General features: G+C 46.6%; 1 protein-coding gene across 1 annotated transcript in view; it reads left to right on the plus strand.

Moving 5' to 3' along the window:
* Positions 1-20,498, plus strand: part of LOC149331883 (uncharacterized) — a 29,760-nt gene extending 9,262 nt beyond the window's left edge. Inside the window, exons 4-11 of the mRNA XM_089557428.1 lie at positions 853-862; positions 1,710-2,103; positions 5,269-5,428; positions 10,033-10,151; positions 10,994-11,111; positions 11,627-11,794; positions 18,983-19,117; positions 20,331-20,498. Coding sequence (XP_089413554.1) covers positions 853-862; positions 1,710-2,103; positions 5,269-5,428; positions 10,033-10,151; positions 10,994-11,111; positions 11,627-11,794; positions 18,983-19,117; positions 20,331-20,498 — 1,272 coding nt within the window. The remainder of the gene's footprint in view (positions 1-852; positions 863-1,709; positions 2,104-5,268; positions 5,429-10,032; positions 10,152-10,993; positions 11,112-11,626; positions 11,795-18,982; positions 19,118-20,330) is intronic.
* The last annotated feature ends 511 nt before the right edge of the window (positions 20,499-21,009 follow it).

Genomic DNA, 21,009 nt, shown 5'->3' on the forward strand with positions numbered 1-21,009 from the left:
GATGGCCAAGCTGACAAGTATACTTCAGTTCGTGCGGTGGAAGGAACTACAAGAAGTCTTTTTGTCTGGCCTCCGCTTATTAGGCCGCCGGAGTACCAAGACTTGCCCGGGATCATGGGCTTCAATGCAGTTGTTTTAAATGAGATTGCTTCGATGAACAGGTAGAACTGTTGATATCGCAGCGTTATGCTCAGAGCTACACTATAGACGCATGATACTTGTTAGAAAGCAAGAAGTTATAGGTGCACCTTACTGTCCGGCATGAAGGCATCAGGGCGAAACTCAGCCTTTCAAAGACCCGTATGTCTGCTGAACATAGCAGTCGTTATGGTCTGGAACCGACCCCGGAGTACGACACCTGAGAAAGAACAGCCCCTAAGCAATACCATGCCAAAGGAAACGTTAGCCTGTACAATTGATTCGCAAACCGGGTGGTTGCGGCATGCACTGCAGCGTGGGAAGACCAAAATTTTAATTAGATGCGAGGACAGGACGCCAACATCTAACTTCGCAACTCTTGCTTTCCTATTTTATTTATTTTTTTTTTGCATGGCGTCCGCAAGACCACATATTATTTCGCCAATCCATCAATTATTCTAAAGAGCTTTAGTGGCACACGAATTATTATAAAGTACAAAAGTTTGTACATAAAACTGTTTTGGTGTCTTTGGGCTGTTTTTTATGCGTTCCTTCTTCAGAATCACATAATACTTACATGGCGGTGCAGATATCACCCAAGAACCCGGCTACGTCTTGTCATGACCTTATTGCGTAGGCAATACTGATAGCACAATGTTTTTAACAATGCTGTAGTTCGTATTGTGAAAAGCTACACAATGCTACCTATTCCAGCTACCCGAGGGTAAACGTTGGCAGTGCTCAATCACAAAAGCGCAAAATTTTCTGATTAGTGGTATATTCACGAACTGGGTCCGCAAAGTCACATTAGGGCTCTCCGCTACGTTCTTTGCGTAAAGTGATCGCTTGTTACAATATAAACAACACTATCATGTTTTTAACTAGCCTGAAATCTACGTCGCGCCAAAGGAAGTACATTATTTTAAAATTAACTTCAGTTATAACGTACATACAAGCCGGGATAGCCCAACTAAGTGCAAACACGAAGCGACCCGTAAAAGCACTTATTGGCCTGAGCCCATTGCCTTAAAAGGCTACGTATAAAGAACACAACGTTTTTTGTTTTTTCACTCTCAAACATAAATGACAGCGATCAAGTGCAAATGAAAATTCATGTTCAAAAGTTACGCGCGTTGACTGATAAATACCGTCTCGTGCAATATATGATAGTGCCCGCAAACCTGCCTATTTACTGTCTTGTGTACATTGGTGATTTTTTTCACGTTAGTAATTGAATGCCCAAATATAGTTTTCCTTAGTTCTTTTGCCGAACTTAAGAAAAGGTTTCAGTGGTTCATTTAAGTTGATGAACTGTTTTAGTTTAGGTGAACTGAAGCTAAAGCATTATTTCACTTTAATGTCTTTATTTAATAGTAAATCAATGTGTGAACCTTATGCAGCACGACAACGATGGCGATATAAATTGAAGCTTCTCTTAGTCTTAATACTCTTCGTAATTTAAATAGTTCTTGGCCGAAGAAAGGTATTATAATTGAGTGCTTAGAAATTCATTCTATTTCGGAGACGACGTCGGAGGCTTACGGCGCCTCTAACTGAAACCGCGCGTGCAGCCTCGACTACAGCGTCCACTACGACGCCTACTACCACCACGAGCACGACGACAACGACAACAACAACAACGACAACAACGACGACGACAACGACGACGACTACAACGACGACGACTACAACAACAACCACAACGACAACGACGACGACCACGACGACAACGACTACAAAAAAGCCCAAGACGCCGCCGCCCCTTCTGTGCTCTGTGGGCTTCATTGCATCGGCGATACACCCGCTGTATCCTCCGGACGGAGCCTGTGACATTCTGATGTACACGCATGTGAGAGTGGACAAAGGGAATATCAAGGCCGTGGACACAGCGGTCACCTTTGAATCATTCAAGAACGAATGCATGGTCTACAGGGACACGAAATGTGGTCTCTCCTTCGATGTCCGGTAAGTCTGTCCAAGAAGAGACTCAGCATTCCAATAACCCGCACTGTATTCGCAAGCTTATGCTACCAAACTTATGGGGGACCAAGTGTTCTCCCGGCAGTTCCCTCTATTTAGGAAGGTTGGTGTTGCTCCGTGGCCAGTTTATTCTGAGTTTATGCGAAATCTAAAGGGGTACTGCGCACAAAAAGACACGGACAAGAAGGTAACACAACAAGCGCAGAAGGTAACCATCTTGTCCGTGTCTTTTTGTGCGCAGTACCCCCTTTTATTTACCATGATTGACCGACTAGCCCAACAACGTACGCTCTTAAATTATGCGAAATCCTCATTAAGGTGTTTGGTGCATGATGCATAGAAATATGGTGTGGTATTTGGCTTTAAATGTTCCCCAAATCGGTATGACACACGCACTCTCAGGGGCTCTTGAGTGGACGTCTTTGACTGAAATCCCTCAGCACACGGGTGTCGAAATACAAAAATGCGCAGTAAACATGGCAAGTACGGACTTAAGCCGCCCCACGAGGGTTTTTATGGGGCGATTTCTGTCTTACTTTGCAAAGCTTGTCATTTAACACCCGTGTAGCGATGTTCTTGTTCCTTGCTACAGAAATTACGTGTAGCACAAATAAGATGGGTGAAACAAGATCACAATGCCACACAAAGTAAGAACTGCGAATCATATGAAAACCGAGCTGTGAATGACGTTTTTTTTTTTTAACGCGAAGGGCTTAACGGTTTCGTTCAGAGGAGAAACGCCCGCGGTGTCGCCGGTGGCGGCTTGAGCGAAAAATCCTCCGAGAAGCACTCATACCCAACAATTTTGAACAAAAAGCATTTTAGAGCGGGAAATCTTTTATGAGCGCAGATTTTTCATATTGTTGGTTGCTTTATTGGGGCTGAACGTCCCAAAGCGCCTAAGGCTATGAAGGACGCCGCATTGAAGGACTCCGGAAATTTCGGCGAGCTGAGGTTCTTTAACGGGCACTGACATCGCACAGTACACGGGCCTGTAAAATTTCGCCTCCACCGAAATTAGATCACCGCGGCCGGGATCGAACCCGAGTCTTTCGCGTCAGTAGCCGAGCGCCGTAACCACTGAGCCACCGCGGCGGCTGAGATTTTTCATATAATGTAAGATGTCACAATAACATTCAATATATCCGCAGTCACCCGACGGAAGTCTTGAATTTGATTTTCTGTTGACGTTTTAGTATCGTCAAAAGGGATCACCATTGGTTTCCTATGGGAGCCTTAACTGTTCGAAGACATAAACCTTTAAAAGAAAGATTTTGCAACATATCTGAAGAATAGGCTATTAACTTCAATATTTCCGTAAAACAATCTTAGAAGCTTCCAATTTTCGAAATTTTTTTACAAAATTCATCGACATGCATCTACCTGCGACCAATGGCACGTGTCCTTTTGACGTCATCACAGATCTGCCTACATGCCCTACAAGATCACTGCCAAGGAAATCGGGATTGGGGCAGAGGCCTACGACCCGCTCTTGGATACTTGATTGCACAGGACAGTGCATTGAAATGGCGCAGTACATAGGGCACCATTGCGTCCCTCATAGCCTGAGTTTCTTAGGGACGTTAAACTCTATACAAACGACACCAAACATCCTTCCTACCGTTCAAGATTGCAACCTGCCCATCGTTTTGTGAGCAAATTGGACAGTGTGGCAGGAGGGAGTTAAATTTCTGATTGGTCGCGAGAGGTTCCTACCTTCGTCTCACAAGCCCCAGCGGTGGCAGAACCTTGGCCATAGAGAAGGAGCGCTTCCGTGGAAGGGATCTCCGATCCTATTAAATTTTATTCTTGAAGAGGCTGTGAAACAATTTATTTCGAAAGTAGATAAATTCGTTAAATCACAACACACCTCGCCCTTGATGCCTGAACCAGAAATACACTTATACACGCAGCAGAGGACTCACAGCCGCGCGCGGAAGATTGCGACTTCTTTCCGGCGATTTTGTAATGCTTGCGGCCTCCTCCGTCGCGCTCCTCTGCGTAATTACGTCCAGAGATGGCTATTCGTAAGATTTTAAAGGCGTCAAGCAGCTTGTGGGATCCGAGTCCACAACCTCTGCGTGTCAATTCAGGCCCTCTGCCTTTCAAGTTATGGCTGCAGCGTTATCTCTTGCTTTCGAGCGGACAGCTTGCGTCGTCCATGAATAGAGAGCTCCGGCTAAGTGGACCGGACACCGAAAACTGAAATCATACAGAAGCTACTATTTCTCGGGTAGAGTATGGATTCCCTTATTAATTTCAGGTTATCAGAGGATATCTTATGCTAGGATATCGTCTAAGATAGGGTATCATTGCCAAAGTCTGGTCACACACGACGGCGAACATATCTAAACTGCGAAAAAAAAGGAACTGCGTAGAAAAAATCTTGCATCGGCGGGGCACATGAAGAGTGCCTGAGATATAAAAGAGAGAAGAGTAGACACTGCAAGGCTTCCGTCCAAAAAGAATGGCAGTGGCTTAGCTCAGCTAAGCCAGGACATACGTAGCGAGAGTACGGTTAAACTTAATTGCACCTTGTCGTTTAGGTTGGTTTCCCTCTGGCTACGTCCAATGTTTTGCTTTGGTTGTTATCCCTCCGTTGCGTCTAAATGCGGCTACATTAAAGAAGGGATATTTTTTAGTCAGCAAAGGAAGACGCATTTATTTTATTTCCGGTTATTCATCTTGTAGTTGAAGCCTGGCTTCTTTCAGTCTCTGCTGCTCACTATTCATATCTACCGATGACTCCACCGAGCCGCCTTCTATATATATACAGCTGCACCAGCGCACCTCCTCCTAGGGCGCACGCCCACAGCTATAGAAACTCGGTTTCGCCAGCACGCCGCGACACCGACTCCTCCTGTGACGTCACGCCACATGGCGCGGCGAGCGGCGGCCGCCATCTGCGGCGGTTGCTAGGCTACGGCTCAAGGTCACGGTGCGGCCACGGCGAAACGGCGAGACTTGCGCGTAATGTAGCTCTCGCTACAAAAGCAAGTAATCTGCTTTATGGCGTATGTGACTTGGCATTACGCATCGGCAGCTTCGTTGAAATCCGAAGGATAGAGTGTCACCAAGATATGCAGCAGCTAGCGAAAGATTTTCTCTTCACTGAAGCGGTAATTGGAAAGTCTTTTCTATTTTGTACAGGTATCTGAACAATGACATGTTCACGAAGACAGAAACGCGTGACACCATGACAAACTGGAAGCGTACAGGGGTTGTCCACCATTACGGCATCATGAACATCCACCAAGAGAAGGCCGTCACCGAAAACTACACGAAGGGCGAAGCCGCTAACACCATCAGGGTAGGGCGGTTGCTTTCACTGTAGTGAAGAATGTCGATCATGCCAGAAGTAGAATGTGTTTCTGTTTGTCTATGATGGAAGATAAAGATGGTTTTGAGGAAAGGACGCTGTAAATGTCTCACATATCTCAGTGGAGACCTGAACCGCGCCGTAAGGAATCAAGGAGGAAGTGAAAGAAGAAAGGAAGAAAGAGGCGCCATAATGTGGGTATTCGGAATTATTTCGGCCACCTGGGGATGTTTAACGTCCATTGTCATCGCACAGCACGCGGGGGCCTTTTGCTTTTCGCCTACATCGAAACGCGGCCGCTGTGATCGCCCTTATAAAAATGGCCTATAGACAGTCTATAGACTTCTTATTGACTCTATTGACTTCCTTTAGATATTGATTTTTATCTATTCGTAGTCTATGGACTGTCTATAGACAAAAAGTCTACTAAAAGTGTATATCCATAAATCTATAGATTGTCTATAGACTATCTACTGCATTTGTATTGCCTATAGACTTTTCTCTCGGATTTTTCTATAGACAGTGTATAGACTTTGTAGACAGAAGTCTATAGACACTCTATAGACTGTCTAAAACATTTTTATAAGGGCGAATTCGAAGCCTGTGAATTAGGGCTTTCCAGTCAGGTATATGACACAAAAACTGTGCAGAGGTGCCTCTCCATGAATGTCGTTCGAAGACTACTCTTCTCAACTAAATCAACTCATAGCCTGGTAAATGTCAGGAGAAGAACGAACGACCTAGAAAACACATGTGGGGCCATGAGAGGACAGAGAAGTCCTCTGAGACACGACGGTGTCGGTTAAAAGGGATTTCTAAAAAGGACAGGTCGAAAGGAAAAGAATATTGTATTACTGTGTGAATGTACTGGCTGTTGTGAACGGTGTCGGTGCGATATAAGTCTAAAGTTCCTGGACAAAAATTTTAATTTTCGGGCAACGAATTACTCATGTAAGGTATTGTTCTGTTCATATTGAAGGTAATTGCTCACTCATTCGATTCGTAGCACAATCTTTCCTTGGTCCAATGTTTAGGAGAATCCCCTAAGGTGGAGTAGACTTATAATCAGGGAGTAATTACCCATTGATGTCCAGCCGAGCGCAGCCGTACGGCTACAAAGGAAGGCTACACAGCTTTCTCAGAAACTTCTTAGTTATAGAAAAGTTTGTTCTCGTGCGGAGTTTCATTTGTAGCCGTATGCACTCGTGTGGATACCAAGGAACAATTACTCCTTTATTAAAACCTTTCCTTAAAAGTTTGTACATCGCTAGCAAGAATAGCAAATCTACCCAGAAAACCAACAAGGAACGTTTTTTGTGTATGGCAGAAAATAACCGAAAAAAAAATTCAATCCTGCCAAGGCAGAGCAGCGTATGTATTCATTGTTTTAGTGACATCTTACGATACATGAAGAAATTGCTTTCTAAAATATTTTGCGCTGATAAATTCGTTTGTTTAAAATGCATGGGATGTTGTCACCCTAAGCAGAATCGTGAATAGTCACGAAGTAAGCACCCATGACTAGCTTACAGGCTGTCACCCTAAAGCGTCCGCTACGAAGTGCTCTTCGTGCGAAGAATACATGGTTTTAGCATCTCAACACGAGAAAGCGAAGTGTTCGGACAAGGGTTCATATAGGAAAAATTCATAGTATACTTGTTCACTGCTTACTCGCTACAACCGCTACTTGCAGGGAAAAGAGGCATTTCTGAAATTCTGAACTGACACCAAAATGAAGGATTCTTGCCACTATTTAAGTGCTTGTAACTTTGGCCAAGTACTTGTTCGAATATTTGTTCTAGAGAATAGTAAGAAGGGGTTGAGAATATTACACTTCAAATAGTTAATGACGGATTTAAAAACCCAAATTCATATTTACATATAAAAATGGTCATAATAATTATTAAGCTGGTTTACCAACTAATACGATTAAGAAAGAAACTGCACAGGAGCGAATAGCATACTTGTGAACTGTGCATTATGTGTTGCTAGCGCAACTTTGTCGATGTTGTTTTTTTATCCTCTTGTTTCTTGTTTTGTATTGTATAACTCTTCGGCTATTTACTACTTGTATCAGCCTATGTTTGTTTGCAACCACCTTTTCTTTATTAACTGTACCACTGACATTATCGAGAACTGCACAAGTGTTGAGTTTTAATTGCAGTTGCTGTGTTTATTTAATTGCTGTTTTATTTGATGATATGAGAGCCCAGTACAGTCATTGAGCACACGACCTCCGGCATAAATTTGTTCGTCTTATATTTTCCTTTTTGTCTCCTATAAGCTCATTCTGATTCTGAAAGAAAATAGCGTAAAGGTCAAAGGAATACCGCCATTGCATCTACTGCCTAATCGCATCTACTGCCTTATACCTAATCGTACTTTTCGCCTTCAAAACGAAAAGGTTAGCCGGTATGTCGGGACGCCACGACAACATACATCGTCCAATGCGCGGGGAGCTTTTTTCGAATGAATGGCGTTCGTGATGAAATTGCTCGCAAAGACAAGTAGGTTGTCTAGAGAAAATACCTTCATACCCGCCATAAACATTCATGAGCTTGTTTTCGCCTTGAATCTCCTTGAAGGTGTTTGAGTTTTGCAGAATTGTATTCGAGCATAGCATTTACCCACCAATATTTCTCAAGGGAGGACATAATCACTATTTACTAATTACTAGAATGGTACCGAGGGAGAACGCAGTTTCGAATAATTGACAACGAAGGACAAATTGGGTTTAAAAAATTAATTGAACTGCTTTGCTCAAACGAAATACAACAAGCGGATGCCCTGCTACGCAAAGCGTATAAGACAGCGCTCCGACTTCCGCGCAACACGTCAACCGAAAAACTCATGGCCCTGGGATTACATAACACCTTTGAGGAGCTACGAGAGGCGCAGCTTGAGTCGCAAAAACTCAGGCTGTTGCAGACAACGACTGGAAGAGCGCTCCTGCAGAGGCTCGGATACCGCGAGCAGATGCGAGAAATGACGAGGACGGCAACGATCCCCGACGAGCTTCGCAAGACCCTCAAGGTAGCGCCAATACCAAAAAACATGGATCCCAACCTCCATCGAGGCAGAAGAGAAGCGAGGGCCGACTTCATCGAAAGAACATACGCTCCTCAAGCCACGACCGTGTATGCAGACGCGTCTTGGAGAGGAGGAGACACCAAAATCGCTGTGGCGGCGGTGGTCGATTCGTCTTTACGCGAAATGACCAGCGCGTCTCTCCGAGGCTGCACAGCTGCAGAGTCCGAGGAAGTAGCCGTTGCTCTAGCGGTGGCGGAGGGCTATAGAACCGGGCGGTCGCTAACAATACTCACCGACTCTCAAACAGCCTGCCGAAATTACATGAATGGCAGGATAGGTCGTCACGCGCTCCGTATACTCCTCGCAGCGAGCGACAGAATTAAAAACCAGGAAGAACAAAGCGACAAGATCCCACACAAAATTGTGTGGGTACCGGGGCACACGGGGGTGGCAGGGAACCAAGAGGCCGACAGGATAGCTCGAGGATACATTACTTTCCGAGCATCCGATGAGCCCGCGGAACTCGCGCCAGCACCCAGGGATTACTCGGCCATACTACAAAACTACAGAGGCAGAAGATTGCGGTATCCCCCACCGCACAAATCTCTCAGCAGAGAGGAAGCTGTCACTTGGAGACAATTACAAACAGGCTCTTTCCCAAACCTACATATACTAAACAAAATGCACCCTACCATATACGCGGACAAATGTCCCTGGTGCGACGGAACACCTACTCTCTATCACATCACATGGGCCTGCCAAAAGATAGACGTGGTCCCCAAAATACAAAACCCGAGTGCGGAGCAGTGGGAGACTCTGCTGTCCAGCGACCGCTGTGAAGACCAAGAAGGTCTGGTACAGCGAGCTCAACGGGCGGCAGTGGCCAGCGGAGCCCTGGACTGAGGGCAACCGACCACTGATTAGAGGCGGACGACTTCGACAGAGAAGACTCCTGGGGGTAAAATCAAGGAGAAAACATCTCTGAAGATGCTCCCAAACCGCAGGAAAAAGGACTAGAGTAAAATAAAGTTTTTCCTTCCTTCCTTCCTTCCGACTACTTTCTCTGTGTCACTAGAAGAACAAAAAGATTTCGAGAACAACGTTCTGTAGCCGATTCGGTATTGCGCACCGAACAATTCTCGACCAAAGCCTTTTTAATCAGAAAACTTTTATGAACGCAAATTTTCTATAGAGTGTAACATTTAACTATAAGAATCAATATATCAGCAGACCAGCCTATGGCAGTCTCCAATTTTTTTTTCTATTGACGTTCTTGGCAACGAGAAAAGCATTCCCCATAAATTTCCTACGTGAGTCTCAACTGATGGGTGCGAATCGATTCACAAAATTCAAAAGAAAGATTTTGCTGCATGTAAGAAGAATAGACCATTTCCTTTAATATTTCCATAAAGGTACCTTACTATCTTTCCAATTTTCAAAATTTATCCGAAACTGTAGTATATGTTCCCCCGTATTTAGAATTGTCAAGTTGTTTCTGCTGCTTGCTTTATTTTGCACAAACTTATTAGAATCCTGTGCTTACAGAAAACTAATTGTATTTCTAGTCACTTCGAAATATCCTTGGCAACGACAGAACGGAAGGAAAAATTATTATTGGAATTGGCTTTTGGGAGTACGATGACGGCTCGAAATCCATCTCCTACGTTGCCGAGAACGCAGCCACGTGAGTATAGCTCAACAGAATTGTGTGTGTGTGTGTGTGTGTGTGTGTGTGTGTGTGTGTGTGTGTGTGTGTGTGTGTGTGTGTGTGTGTGTGTGTGTGTGTGTGTGTGGCAGCGCTATGAAAACTGGGGCGTTAAAGCGTGCGATGAAATGTGAGTTATTCTCCATCAGAGATTCTGATGCAGCTTCCTGTCTTGAAATGTCCGCATAGTACGAGCTTACCGTTTCTCATTGGCTACAAAAACATCACTAATTTAAGCCGCTACTGCTAACCTGTTGCATGTCTGGATTTTCGCAAAGGATTCTGTCAGCGTATGCCCTGAAAGAAAAGAGGCTAAGCTTTCACTACCAAAGCAGGAGATTTACAGGTATGAAGTTTGAACAAAGTCTTTTGCAAGTCATTTTTTTCATTTGCAGCGCACGTTAAAATAAACAAATCCCTCTGCATAGTAATGACGGTAAGCGTGAGCGGCAGGAGCGCCGGGAAGCCTTAGGCTGATGTTTGGCTTTCTAGTTGATGGTTCCATCTTTTGTTTAGCCTTAGAAGCTAGGCTACTGGGAGCAATGTATTAGGCCTAAATACCAACCCCTCGCCGAAGACATCACTTTACAGAGCTACCAGAATTATAAGGATTGCCCTGGACAGAAATCATTACATTTAGTTCTGCTGCCTTTGTTACTGATACAGAATAGGGTTTCCTGACACTATGCTTCACTGAGGATTGACCGCTTTTCTTATGTGAGAGCACAATTTCCATTTTATGTGAGCGTTCAAGCGGGGCCGCATCCAAAGAAGTTTTTTTCCGATATTCTCCTGATATGCTTCTGTTCATTTTTGCGCAGGCCCGATGTAGACATCCTGGTGATAATCACCAGTATTCTGCAGATGTCCAAGCCCAACTACTGCACCGCTATGCCACCGAACGCCTGGAAGACCAATTCCAAATTATTGCTTTCCATGGTGAGCTCAGCGAGCAAAGTCCGAAACTGTGAGGACCGCATCTTGGTTCAGCGGGACATTGAGCGCAGCATACGCAAGCCTGCGTCCATATGCCTAAAGCCTATGTTTCAGCGAACACTGTGAAACATTCCTAAGGATGATTTGGTCGAAAGAGAAAGGAAATGTATCCGGAAACCCACAACTCCGTGGAAAGCGTTTGTAATTTCAGAAACAAAAATTGGCTAGCGTCTCCCTTATTTAGTAACGAAGTTTAATCAGCACATTAAATTGAACACTGCACGTGTTGTTAGCAGAAAGTTATGTGCGTATGCAACGTCCGCTGGTGACCAGTTTGCAGTGCCTGCGGCTGAAATTTTCACGCTTCTTCGCTGTACTGTTCTTGTTATACTATCACATACTATAATTTCCTGAACTTGAGATAACGAAGATAGTCACTGGAGAATACCGCGGAACCGCTACTAACCGACATAAAACCCCTAGCGTTGCGTGCAAAAACGTGTATTGATTATTTGCAGGAACAAGCACTGCCCCTGGCGAGTGAGAGCTTCGGGGTAGAAGGGCTGACTGTGGCCTTTTCCTTCCAAATGGGTGTGTTGGTATACCGCATGCATCAGCGCTACGAGGCTGCCTCCAGTGGCATGTACCAGCAATGCACGTCAAAAATTGTTTCGGACTACACGCAGGCAAGTTACTTCTGTCGATTACGTCCGGACGTCTTTTATGCGAAGCATATTACTAGAGCTACACTACAGCCCGTCGAGCGCGGCGGTGGAGCTACCATTGACCTTTAGCGTGACCACGTGACACCACGTGACAACATGTCACAGCAGAGGAGAGATGGGCTTCCGGCTCGCGCGGTCGGCCGCGGCGGTGGAGGCTCCACATCAGAGGCGCGGCGGCTGACCACGTGACAACATGACGTCACAGCAGAGGAGAGATGGGCTGTCGGCTCGCGCGGTCGGCCGCGGCGGTGGAGGCTCCACATCAGAGGCGCTGCAGCTGACCACGTGACGCTACAGCAGCGGTATAAAGCTGGGCTTGCCTCGCTGTCCGGACAATTTTTGAGCAGCGTCCCCTCCAGCGGACGCAGTTGTTGCTGCGACGCGCGTCTTTCCTTTCCTCTCTCTCCTTCCTCTGATCTTTTAACTCTCCTCTATCTGCACGTGGCAGCGGTGGTGGCTCTGCTCGAGCCAGTAGCAGGCCCGTGCAATTTCCTTTTCATCCTTCTCTCAGTCACAACAACAGCTCTCCGGGCACTTACGAGGCGGCCAGGTGTTGGGATGCCGCCTAGAAGCAGGGCTGATTTGAACGAGAAGCGAAAGCTTCAGCGTGCCACAGAGACCGATGAAGAGCGGGATGAACGTCAACCAATGAAAGCCATGTATTACCAAGCCTAGCCATCAATATGCTTCGCATCTGACTAGGCTTAACCTTAGCTAAGCCTCAGCCATTTTTTCTATCTCGCTGTCTACAAATGTTCCCTGTTCACATATTTAAGCTTGCAGCTCGAAAGTGTAACGGCGATCCAACAAGCCCGCCTCTACAGGCTGCTGTTCATAGTAAGCGAATAACCGAAGAATGCTTGAGCGAGTTTTAAAAAAACGCAAGTGGCGGCGAAGAAGACCTCTCTAGAGTTGTTAGGTTGGTTTGGTTATGGGGTTTAACGTCCCAAAGCGACTAAGGATACGAGAGACGCCGTAGTGGAGGGCTCCGGAAATTTCGACCACCTGGGGTTCTTTTGCGTGCACTGACATCGCACAGCACACGGGGCCTCTAGAATTTCTCCTCCAAAGAAATTCAACCGCCGCGGCCGGGATCGAACCCGCGTCTTTCGGGTCAGCAGCCGAGCACCATAACCACTGAGCCACCGCGGCGTACCTCTAGAGTTGTGTCTTGCTTTAACGGTCGCACAGGCTTTCTGCGGCTTCTACTTAGCTTCAACAGCTGCGCTCTAAGTTCAAATTCTTGCATGTCACGACTAGTTACAGTGGGCATATCAATGACGGAAGCCAACAGCCGCCAAAACTTACTAGTATGTCTGCTGTTGAGCAATCGGAGATTAAAAATTAGGAGGACGCTTAAGCTTCACCTTGAAAATTGGAACGCGACAGCATGCTGCAGCGCTGCCAGAGAGTCCATGGAACGCCATCGCCCGTTCGGCGTGACACCTTGCCCGTTGTAAGGGACTGGATCGCGCTGACGAGCGCCTCCTCATCAAAATTCTTACTAACACTGTACTGTGCCCGGCGGTACTTAAACATTTCAACGAATCCTTTGATGGCACGTGCCAGTTCTGTGGGGAGGTGGCTGACACCTTCCACATGGTTTGGGCGTGTCAATCCAACCCATCTATCCCCCCCAACCCCAACCCCACCAGAGAGGACTGGGAGGCGGCCCTGCTCGGCTGTCAGGACCTAAAGACCCAAAAGGCCTGGTTCACCGGACGCGGGTGGCGTTGCTTGCCAATGGGGCCCCGGAATAGGGGCTCCACCTAGTATTGTTAGGGGAAAGGGCCAATAGGGCCTACCCCAAACACCTCTCTGTAAATATTTATTGCACTATAAATGTTTTTCACCACCACCACCACCACCTTGACAACGTTGTGCCAGAAACGCGGCGCTGAAACATAAGCTGTCGGTGCTCATTGTCTTTATTGGCGTTGGCGTTGACAATGTTTTGCGCTTCGATCATTTTAAGAAAAGGAAGTGCGCATAACTGTGTCCCCGGATGAGTGGACGCCTGAATCATACTTATAGGTATACGTGGCGTGATGAGAGATAGATGTGGGTTGCATGTGTTAGCGCCGACAACGGTGAGCGAACTCCCGCGATCAACCAATAATTGCCACCTGCCAGGGTGAAAGGGTGAGTGGAGACTTTACTGTGGATATAAAGACAAACAGAAATTTCTTAACCGCTTAAGAATAGCAATTTCATTGGTACTGGGGTATCTGTTGCAGCCAGCGCCGTCGCTTCTGCGGACGCGGTTGCTGCGACATGAGTCTCTTCTTTCATTCGTTCCTCTCATATTTCAAGCCTCCTCTATCTGGACGTTTCAGCGGTTGTGGCTCAGCTCGAGCCAGTAGGCAGGCCCGTGCAATTTCCTTTCCCTTTCCATCCTTCTTTCAATCACAACGACAACATATGCGGGAAAACATCCCGTTCCTATGGTTCGTAACGTCTCCCACGCCTGTGACAACCTCGCAAAATGCTAGCATAGATCTCGTCTTTGAGAACCAGGTATAGGTGACGCAACCCGAGCATATATCCGTCTATTATTCCGACCACAACGCTTCCTTCTTGACAGTCAAGGACTGTTAGTGGAGTCTTCAAGAAGGAATATGTGGGAAAAATAACAAGTTGTCTCCAATTGTACAGACATGTCTCGCTCGAATTCTTTGCCTCAATGTATCGAAAACCTGACACTGCTCATAAGCTACGCTCAAATTTCGGGTTAGGCAGTAACATAATCCTCGGCATTTTTTTTTTGTGAAAGCAATACTACACCAGGTCTAACCGCTCGTCGCGTGGTGCGTGGACCCCGCCCCCCTCCCCCCCCCACCCCCCCACCGCTTCTCGAGCAGCCGCCGGCGCGCCTAATGATGATGATGATATCAACTTTATTTTCTGCGAGATAAGGACGCCCCCTACTCCCCGTCCCCGGAACGCAGGCCTTGGTGACGGGGGCCGGGACCTCCGCGATTAGAAGCAGGCGAAGAGGTCTTGATTCCTCGCGGCTTCTTCCGCCAGGCGGATGGCTTGTTGCTGCGAAGCAGGGGCCTCGCTCCGCAGCAGGGCTTCCAAGGTTTCTCTGCAATTTGTTTTCGTTAGCCCCTGGGGAGCTAGCGCATTCCCAGATTATTTATTATTTATTATTATTATTAGTACCTCAAATGCCCCTTGGTGAGGGGTATTACATGAGGGATGGGCATAATGTTCAAGTGAAGAGTGGTTCAATGGCAGTCTTGAAGGAATGTGGGTCGGAGTGGCGCACAGCGTCGACAGGCAGTTTGTTCAAGACCCGAGCGGTCTGAACAAAAAACGAACAAAGATGGGCTGTGGTTTGTTCTGGGGCCGGATAGACGGCTTTAGGAAGGCTGGTGCGACTTGATTGTCGATGAACTGGTAAGATTGCTGAAACATTTAGTGGCATGTGGTAGAACTTGTGAAAAAGGCACAGCCTGAAGATGCAGCGTCGCTTATCAAGATTAGTAAGATTAGCCCGTGATTTGAGTGCAGTGACACTGGAATAATAGGAGTAGTCTGGATAGGAGTTATGCTGACGAGGGTCCCTCTCGCCCCACAGTGCTTGCACTTATCGTTTTCCTTGTTATCTCTATGAACATGATATGCCAAGACCGAGTTTATGAAGTTTCCAACTTGGAGGAGTCGCCATGCGATTGCCTCCCTATTGTTTAGAATTTTATCCGGTGCTGGCACCAGTCTCCTCTGTAACCTGTAATGTTCAACAATTTCCGTATAATTTTGCAGGCGCTCGTCCATGTTCCGGCAGCCGGGCGGCTCCTCAGCTACCCGGAAGTAGAGAGCTCGGGCTAACTCGTGGGCCGCATCGTTTACAAGAATGAACGCGTGTGCGGGAGTCCAAATTAGGCTAACTTTTCTGTTTAGCTGTCTACTGGCCAGAATCATTGCCGCTTCCGGCGAGGTCCTACCCTTTCCAAAATTATAGATGGCCGTTTAGCTATCGCTCATTATATAATTGGCTTCCGTTCCAACGCAAGCGAGCGCTATCACACTTCTTCAGCTGTTTCCGCGTTGCGCCTTCTAATGGTGGCTGCCGATACGGGGGCACCTCGGCCGTCGACCACTGAGGCGACCGCCGCACCCGACTTGCCACTTGCTGCGTCCACGTGCGCAACGGACTTGCTGTCCATCGGATCGAAGCGTCTAATTAGTGCTTCTGCTCTCTTCTCCCTCCTTTCAGTGTTGGATATGGGATGCATGTTACGAGGGAGTGGGGGAATGATTAGATTTTCTCGGCAGTCCTGCGGAATGCTCGATTTGACTCGTAGTCCCCTATCTGTTTGCAGGCCTACCATTTCAAGGATGGCTCTGCCTGTGATTGTTCGGCTTAATCTTTCGAGCTGTGAAATCCTGACAGCCTCCGCTATTTCGTCCTAGGTATTGTGCACTCCCATAGAGAGCAGCTTCTCTGTGGGGGTGCTAATCGGTAAGCCCAGGGCCCTCTTTATGCACCGTCGAATGAGCGAGTCTAGTTTCTTGTTCTACTCAGCCCTAATGTTTAAGAAAGGTGTGGCATAACTCAGGCGGCTTATTACGTATGCCTGAGTTAGTTTAAGCAAGCTTCTTTCCTTCAGGCCTCGTCCTTTCAGCGCGACCCTTCTAAATATGCCAAGTGCTTGCGTGGCAAATCCCTCGAGCCTTTTGATTGCCCCATCATTATATCCATTATCCTGAATAAATAGCCTTATGATTCTTATTTGATCTACCTTTGGAACTGGCTTGCCCTCTACTTTAATGTCAAATTTCCAGTTGTGCTTGCGTCGGAGTGACTTCGGGTTATAGACGAATAATTCTGATTTTTGCGGAGAGTATGAGAGACCCCTACTGGCAGCATAGTCGACGACAGTGTCCGCCGCAGCCTGGAGGCGCTCCTCGATACTCGCATCGCTCCCCTGGTTAGTCCAGAGGTTGATGTCATCCGCATACATACTGAAATTTAGCCCCTCTATGCTCTGCAGAGCTTCGGGGAGGGCCGTCAATGCCACGTTGAAGATGAACGGGGAGAGAACCGAGCCCTGCGTCGTGCCCCTGCTCCCTAACTTCAGTGTGCGAGACTCGATGTCTTGGAACTTCATGCAGGCAGCTCTGCCTGTCAGAAAGTCTAACAGATGGTGCGACGTCGGCCTCTCCGTTGCTATGGCGACGCGTGAGGTCAGCTTGCTCTCTCCACTGCAGCCAGGAGGAGCCAGTCGTGCCGCGCTCCTGGAGGAGTTTCGTCATGGAAGTCACCGGCGAAGAGTCTATATCTGAATCTAGTTGCTCTGCTGCTTCTGAACAGTTTAACTCTAAGGCGACAGCCAAGCACACTAGGGAAAATGGAAGAAAGAGGTTACAACGTGCCCAAGAAACGGAATTACAACGAGAAGAACGACTGCGGAAACGACGAGAAGCCGAAGCAGCTCAACGAGCTGTATCGAGTGCAGAAGCCGTGATTAAGCAAGCTAAACTGAATGAAGCCGAGCGAAAAAAAACGTGCCCAGGAAACAGAGGAACAACGAGAAGAACGTTTAGGAAAACGACGAGAATCCGAAGCAGCTAAGGAAGCCACTTCAAGTTCAGAATGTGAGTCCAGGCGTGCTATACGGAATGAAGCTAGGAGACCAAGGCGTGCCGAGGAAACAGAACAACCGGCCGAACGTCTTGAAAAACGGAGGAGAGGTGTCGATGGAGAGCGGGCGGCAGCGGCGGCGGCCCCGGCACGCTAGCTATGCGCCGCTACTTTGCTGTCGCAACCAACCAGGTTTAACCAGAGCTAACCCACAATAATTTTTTTCTTCTGCTTTCCAATTAGTTATCATTACGCCAGAAATTAGTGACGTTATTAATCTTCCATTGCTGAACAGCACACATTAAGAGCATGGAGAGCATGGAGAATTAAATATCGTCTATGCTGCTTGATTTCGAAGAATGTTAGTTTCCGTCATGTGTGTCCTAACGAGCACCTCTTTTCCCTTACTTTCACTGGAAAATGAATGTTATGCACCGAGAAGCCCAAATTTCGAAGTCATTTTTCTTTTTCAGCGCCACAGGACACCTGATGGCGTTGCGCGAAATAGCTTTCGGCCAGCTTTGCTGCAGTGGGGAATATGTGCGGGAGTTCTTTAGGTTTACACGTCGTCAGTAGAAATTTTAGTCCCAAAAGAAGCTTAGTTTCAAAATAGGTTCGCCATGAAAACGCAATGCAAATTATTCAGTTTTTACACTCAGCAAAGAATGCTTTTTAAAGCATTACTAGCCTCAATAGTTGACGACTTCCGATAAACCGCGTGGCATGTTAAAGGTCCTTTATAAACTCGCAATTTACCTTACCCTGCACGAGATAGTTTGATTGGTTTATTGGTTGGTTTATTGGGCTTTAACGTCCCAAGGTGACTCCGGCTATGAGGGACGCCGTAGTGAAGGGGTCCGGAAACTTCGACCACCTGGGGTTCTTTAACGTGCACTGACATCATAGAGTACAAGGGCCTGTAGAATTTCGCTTCCATCGAAATTGAGCCACCGCGGCCGGGATCGAAACAGCGTCTTTCGGGCCAGCAGCCGAGCGCCTTAAGCACTGAGCCACCGCAGCGGGGCAGATAGTTTGAAAGAAACAAGTGGAGTCTACGCAGCCATTTCAGACATCCATGATGAATGATTCCACGTGAGGAACACTTTTATTATTCTGAGCAAAGTTGTCGTCGAAATGGAAGTAGGAAAGGTCGGCTTTTTACGTCCATCCTGAGAGAAGAATTATTCCCAGAGAGCACTGCAGTGGGTTGGACTTTGACTTATCGTCTGTGAAGCCCGTTCAACCACAGTCATTCCTTTGGAACCTGATCACCTAAATATTCCGTTAGATCACGGTCATCTCCTTTATAACCTGGTCACCTCAACCTTCCGCTGAATCAAGGTCATCTTACGTCAACTCGGCGGAAAAAATGACGTCATTGGTACCTGCCGTACGCGGGCTGTGGCGCACTCACTTTCAGCAGACATACGGTGTAATGCTATCCACGAGGAAAACTAGGATTTTGCTGCAATTTTCATTTCAAATGCGCAAAAAGCAAGCACTGCTAAAACTAGAAACGATTAGTTGGTTGTAATGAATGTATCTCAACCCTCATTTAGGCGTGCGACGGAACGGAAGAACTGCTGAACAGCGAGAGGATCGCGGTTGGTCGAAACGACGCGGACTCGGAGTCTAAAATGATCTCAAAATACATCCTCTACTCCTATGATACGCCAAGGTTCATGAAGGAGAAGGTGAGGCAAATCTTGTTTCCAGGGAACCCCTACCAATTACCTGCTAGAAATATTAGCGCACGTGACATTTGTCTTACCTCTGTGGCCAGAAGCAATCGGTTGAATTGTGCTCTGTTTCTGTATTCGTGTGACTCACTAACGTTACAACTGACTTCATTTTGATTTCGTAGAATTTAAAAGCTCTACAACTGACTTCATTTTGATTTCGTAGAATTTAAAACTCTGAACGGTCAGTAGCCACAAAAAAGTTGAATCACCGCTTACGAGAATTTTCCTATGATGATGGGTGCCACTACGCAGCAATGGAATTTTTTAACTTTCCAAATATCCATCGCACCTGGCTTCGGCCAGTCTTTGGCTAGTGACTTATTTTCTCGACATCATTTCGTAACAATTCTCGCTCATTGCTACCTACCGCTCATTTTGATGAACCTAATTTGCTAAGCACTGCCGCCTGTCTCCTGCGTTATTTGAGCGCATGAAATTATTTCGTTGAGCGCAACAAAAAACTTGCTATATTATGCGGCCAATGACCGCTGTTATTACGTACGGCGGCCAGAGAATTCTGCAAAACACGAGAAAATCAAACGCAGGAGACCTACTACTGGAGTAAATATTTCTGTGAAACTATCATTTGTATTAGCTGTGTACAATAAAGCGAGAAAATCCAGTTCTAACAGTGGCTGAAAACTAGAAAGCTTTTGACTGTTATTCTTCTGCTCTTTTTGGATGTTATTTTCGGTAGCAGTAGAAGCCCCATCGAGGAAAATGAAAACGGCGACCGGCGGTTTTCTTCAGTGGCTTATTTTATTAAAAAAAGGAAACTAAGGGAGATCGGAAAGATGAGGAAAAAGGGCGCGAAAATAAATATGGTGGAAAAATTCGTTTACAAGCACATTGTATGATGTACAAAAGGAGTTTAGTGGTATCGAATTCTCGATACGTAAGAGAAATATTTTTCCTCAAGTGTCTGTCACCATCCCATAGTATTGAGTTCATTCTGTCTCTTCGTATTTTATGGCAGCACTCGGAGATAATGCTAAGGATACGCAGATAAGGATGTGCTCCGATATAAGGAGGTTATCGCGCACATACTCTCCGATTCGTTTGCTGTCTGCTAGGACTCGTCTTAGAGGACATTGTTGACGTATTAATTATCCTTTAAACTGAGCTAGAATGTACCTTTACTTACTTCAATCACCACTTCGTGCAGGCGAAGCTCGTCATGCAGTCCCGAGGGATCCGTACCAACTTCACCTGGTTTTTGTTCAACGTGCACCTTTCGGACACCTCAATGCACTGCCTTCCTCAGGGTCCGTTCCAACGGCTGCAAGAGTTCAGGCAGTTCTTCCACGAAGAATGGGCACGTCGGAACCCATGAGAAAGAAGCTTCGGCCATTTAGGGCATCTGCGACTACGGGCGGACATCGGCGCGTGCTTTCCGGACACTTCTGATGCGAGGGGCGGCATGGTTGAAAAAAGAAAAGGGCTAAAAAAAAAAGCAAATTGTACAGGGCCAGGCTTCATTTATTGGGGCAATTTCATCACTCGCGGCGTTGCGAAAATACTTATCTGAAATATTTTAAATACCGGACATGCATAAGCCCGCGGAGCTGTTCTCTTGTGCTCCCTAAGCTGAGGAAATGCCGCGTTGCATATTTTGTTTTTTGCCTTCAACGTCACCGCTGCTTCGAATATGTTTAATATGCAGAGATAGAGCTTACTAGCTGAAACCACTCTACAGCTTCGAATAACGTGGCGTACAAGGTCGGTCAAAAGTTCGCAGGCCACAGGTTTCGCTTTTAAGCAGAACAGCCAGGCAGTTACGACATCCCTGGAGCTAAAAATATCTAGAGGGTAGAAAAAGTATCGTTCTAACCTGTGAGAACTTG

This window comes from Amblyomma mixtum, chromosome 8 (genome assembly GCF_055824585.1).
Source record: "Amblyomma mixtum isolate Tamu chromosome 8, ASM5582458v1, whole genome shotgun sequence".
NCBI classification, from domain to species: Eukaryota; Metazoa; Arthropoda; class Arachnida; order Ixodida; family Ixodidae; genus Amblyomma; species Amblyomma mixtum.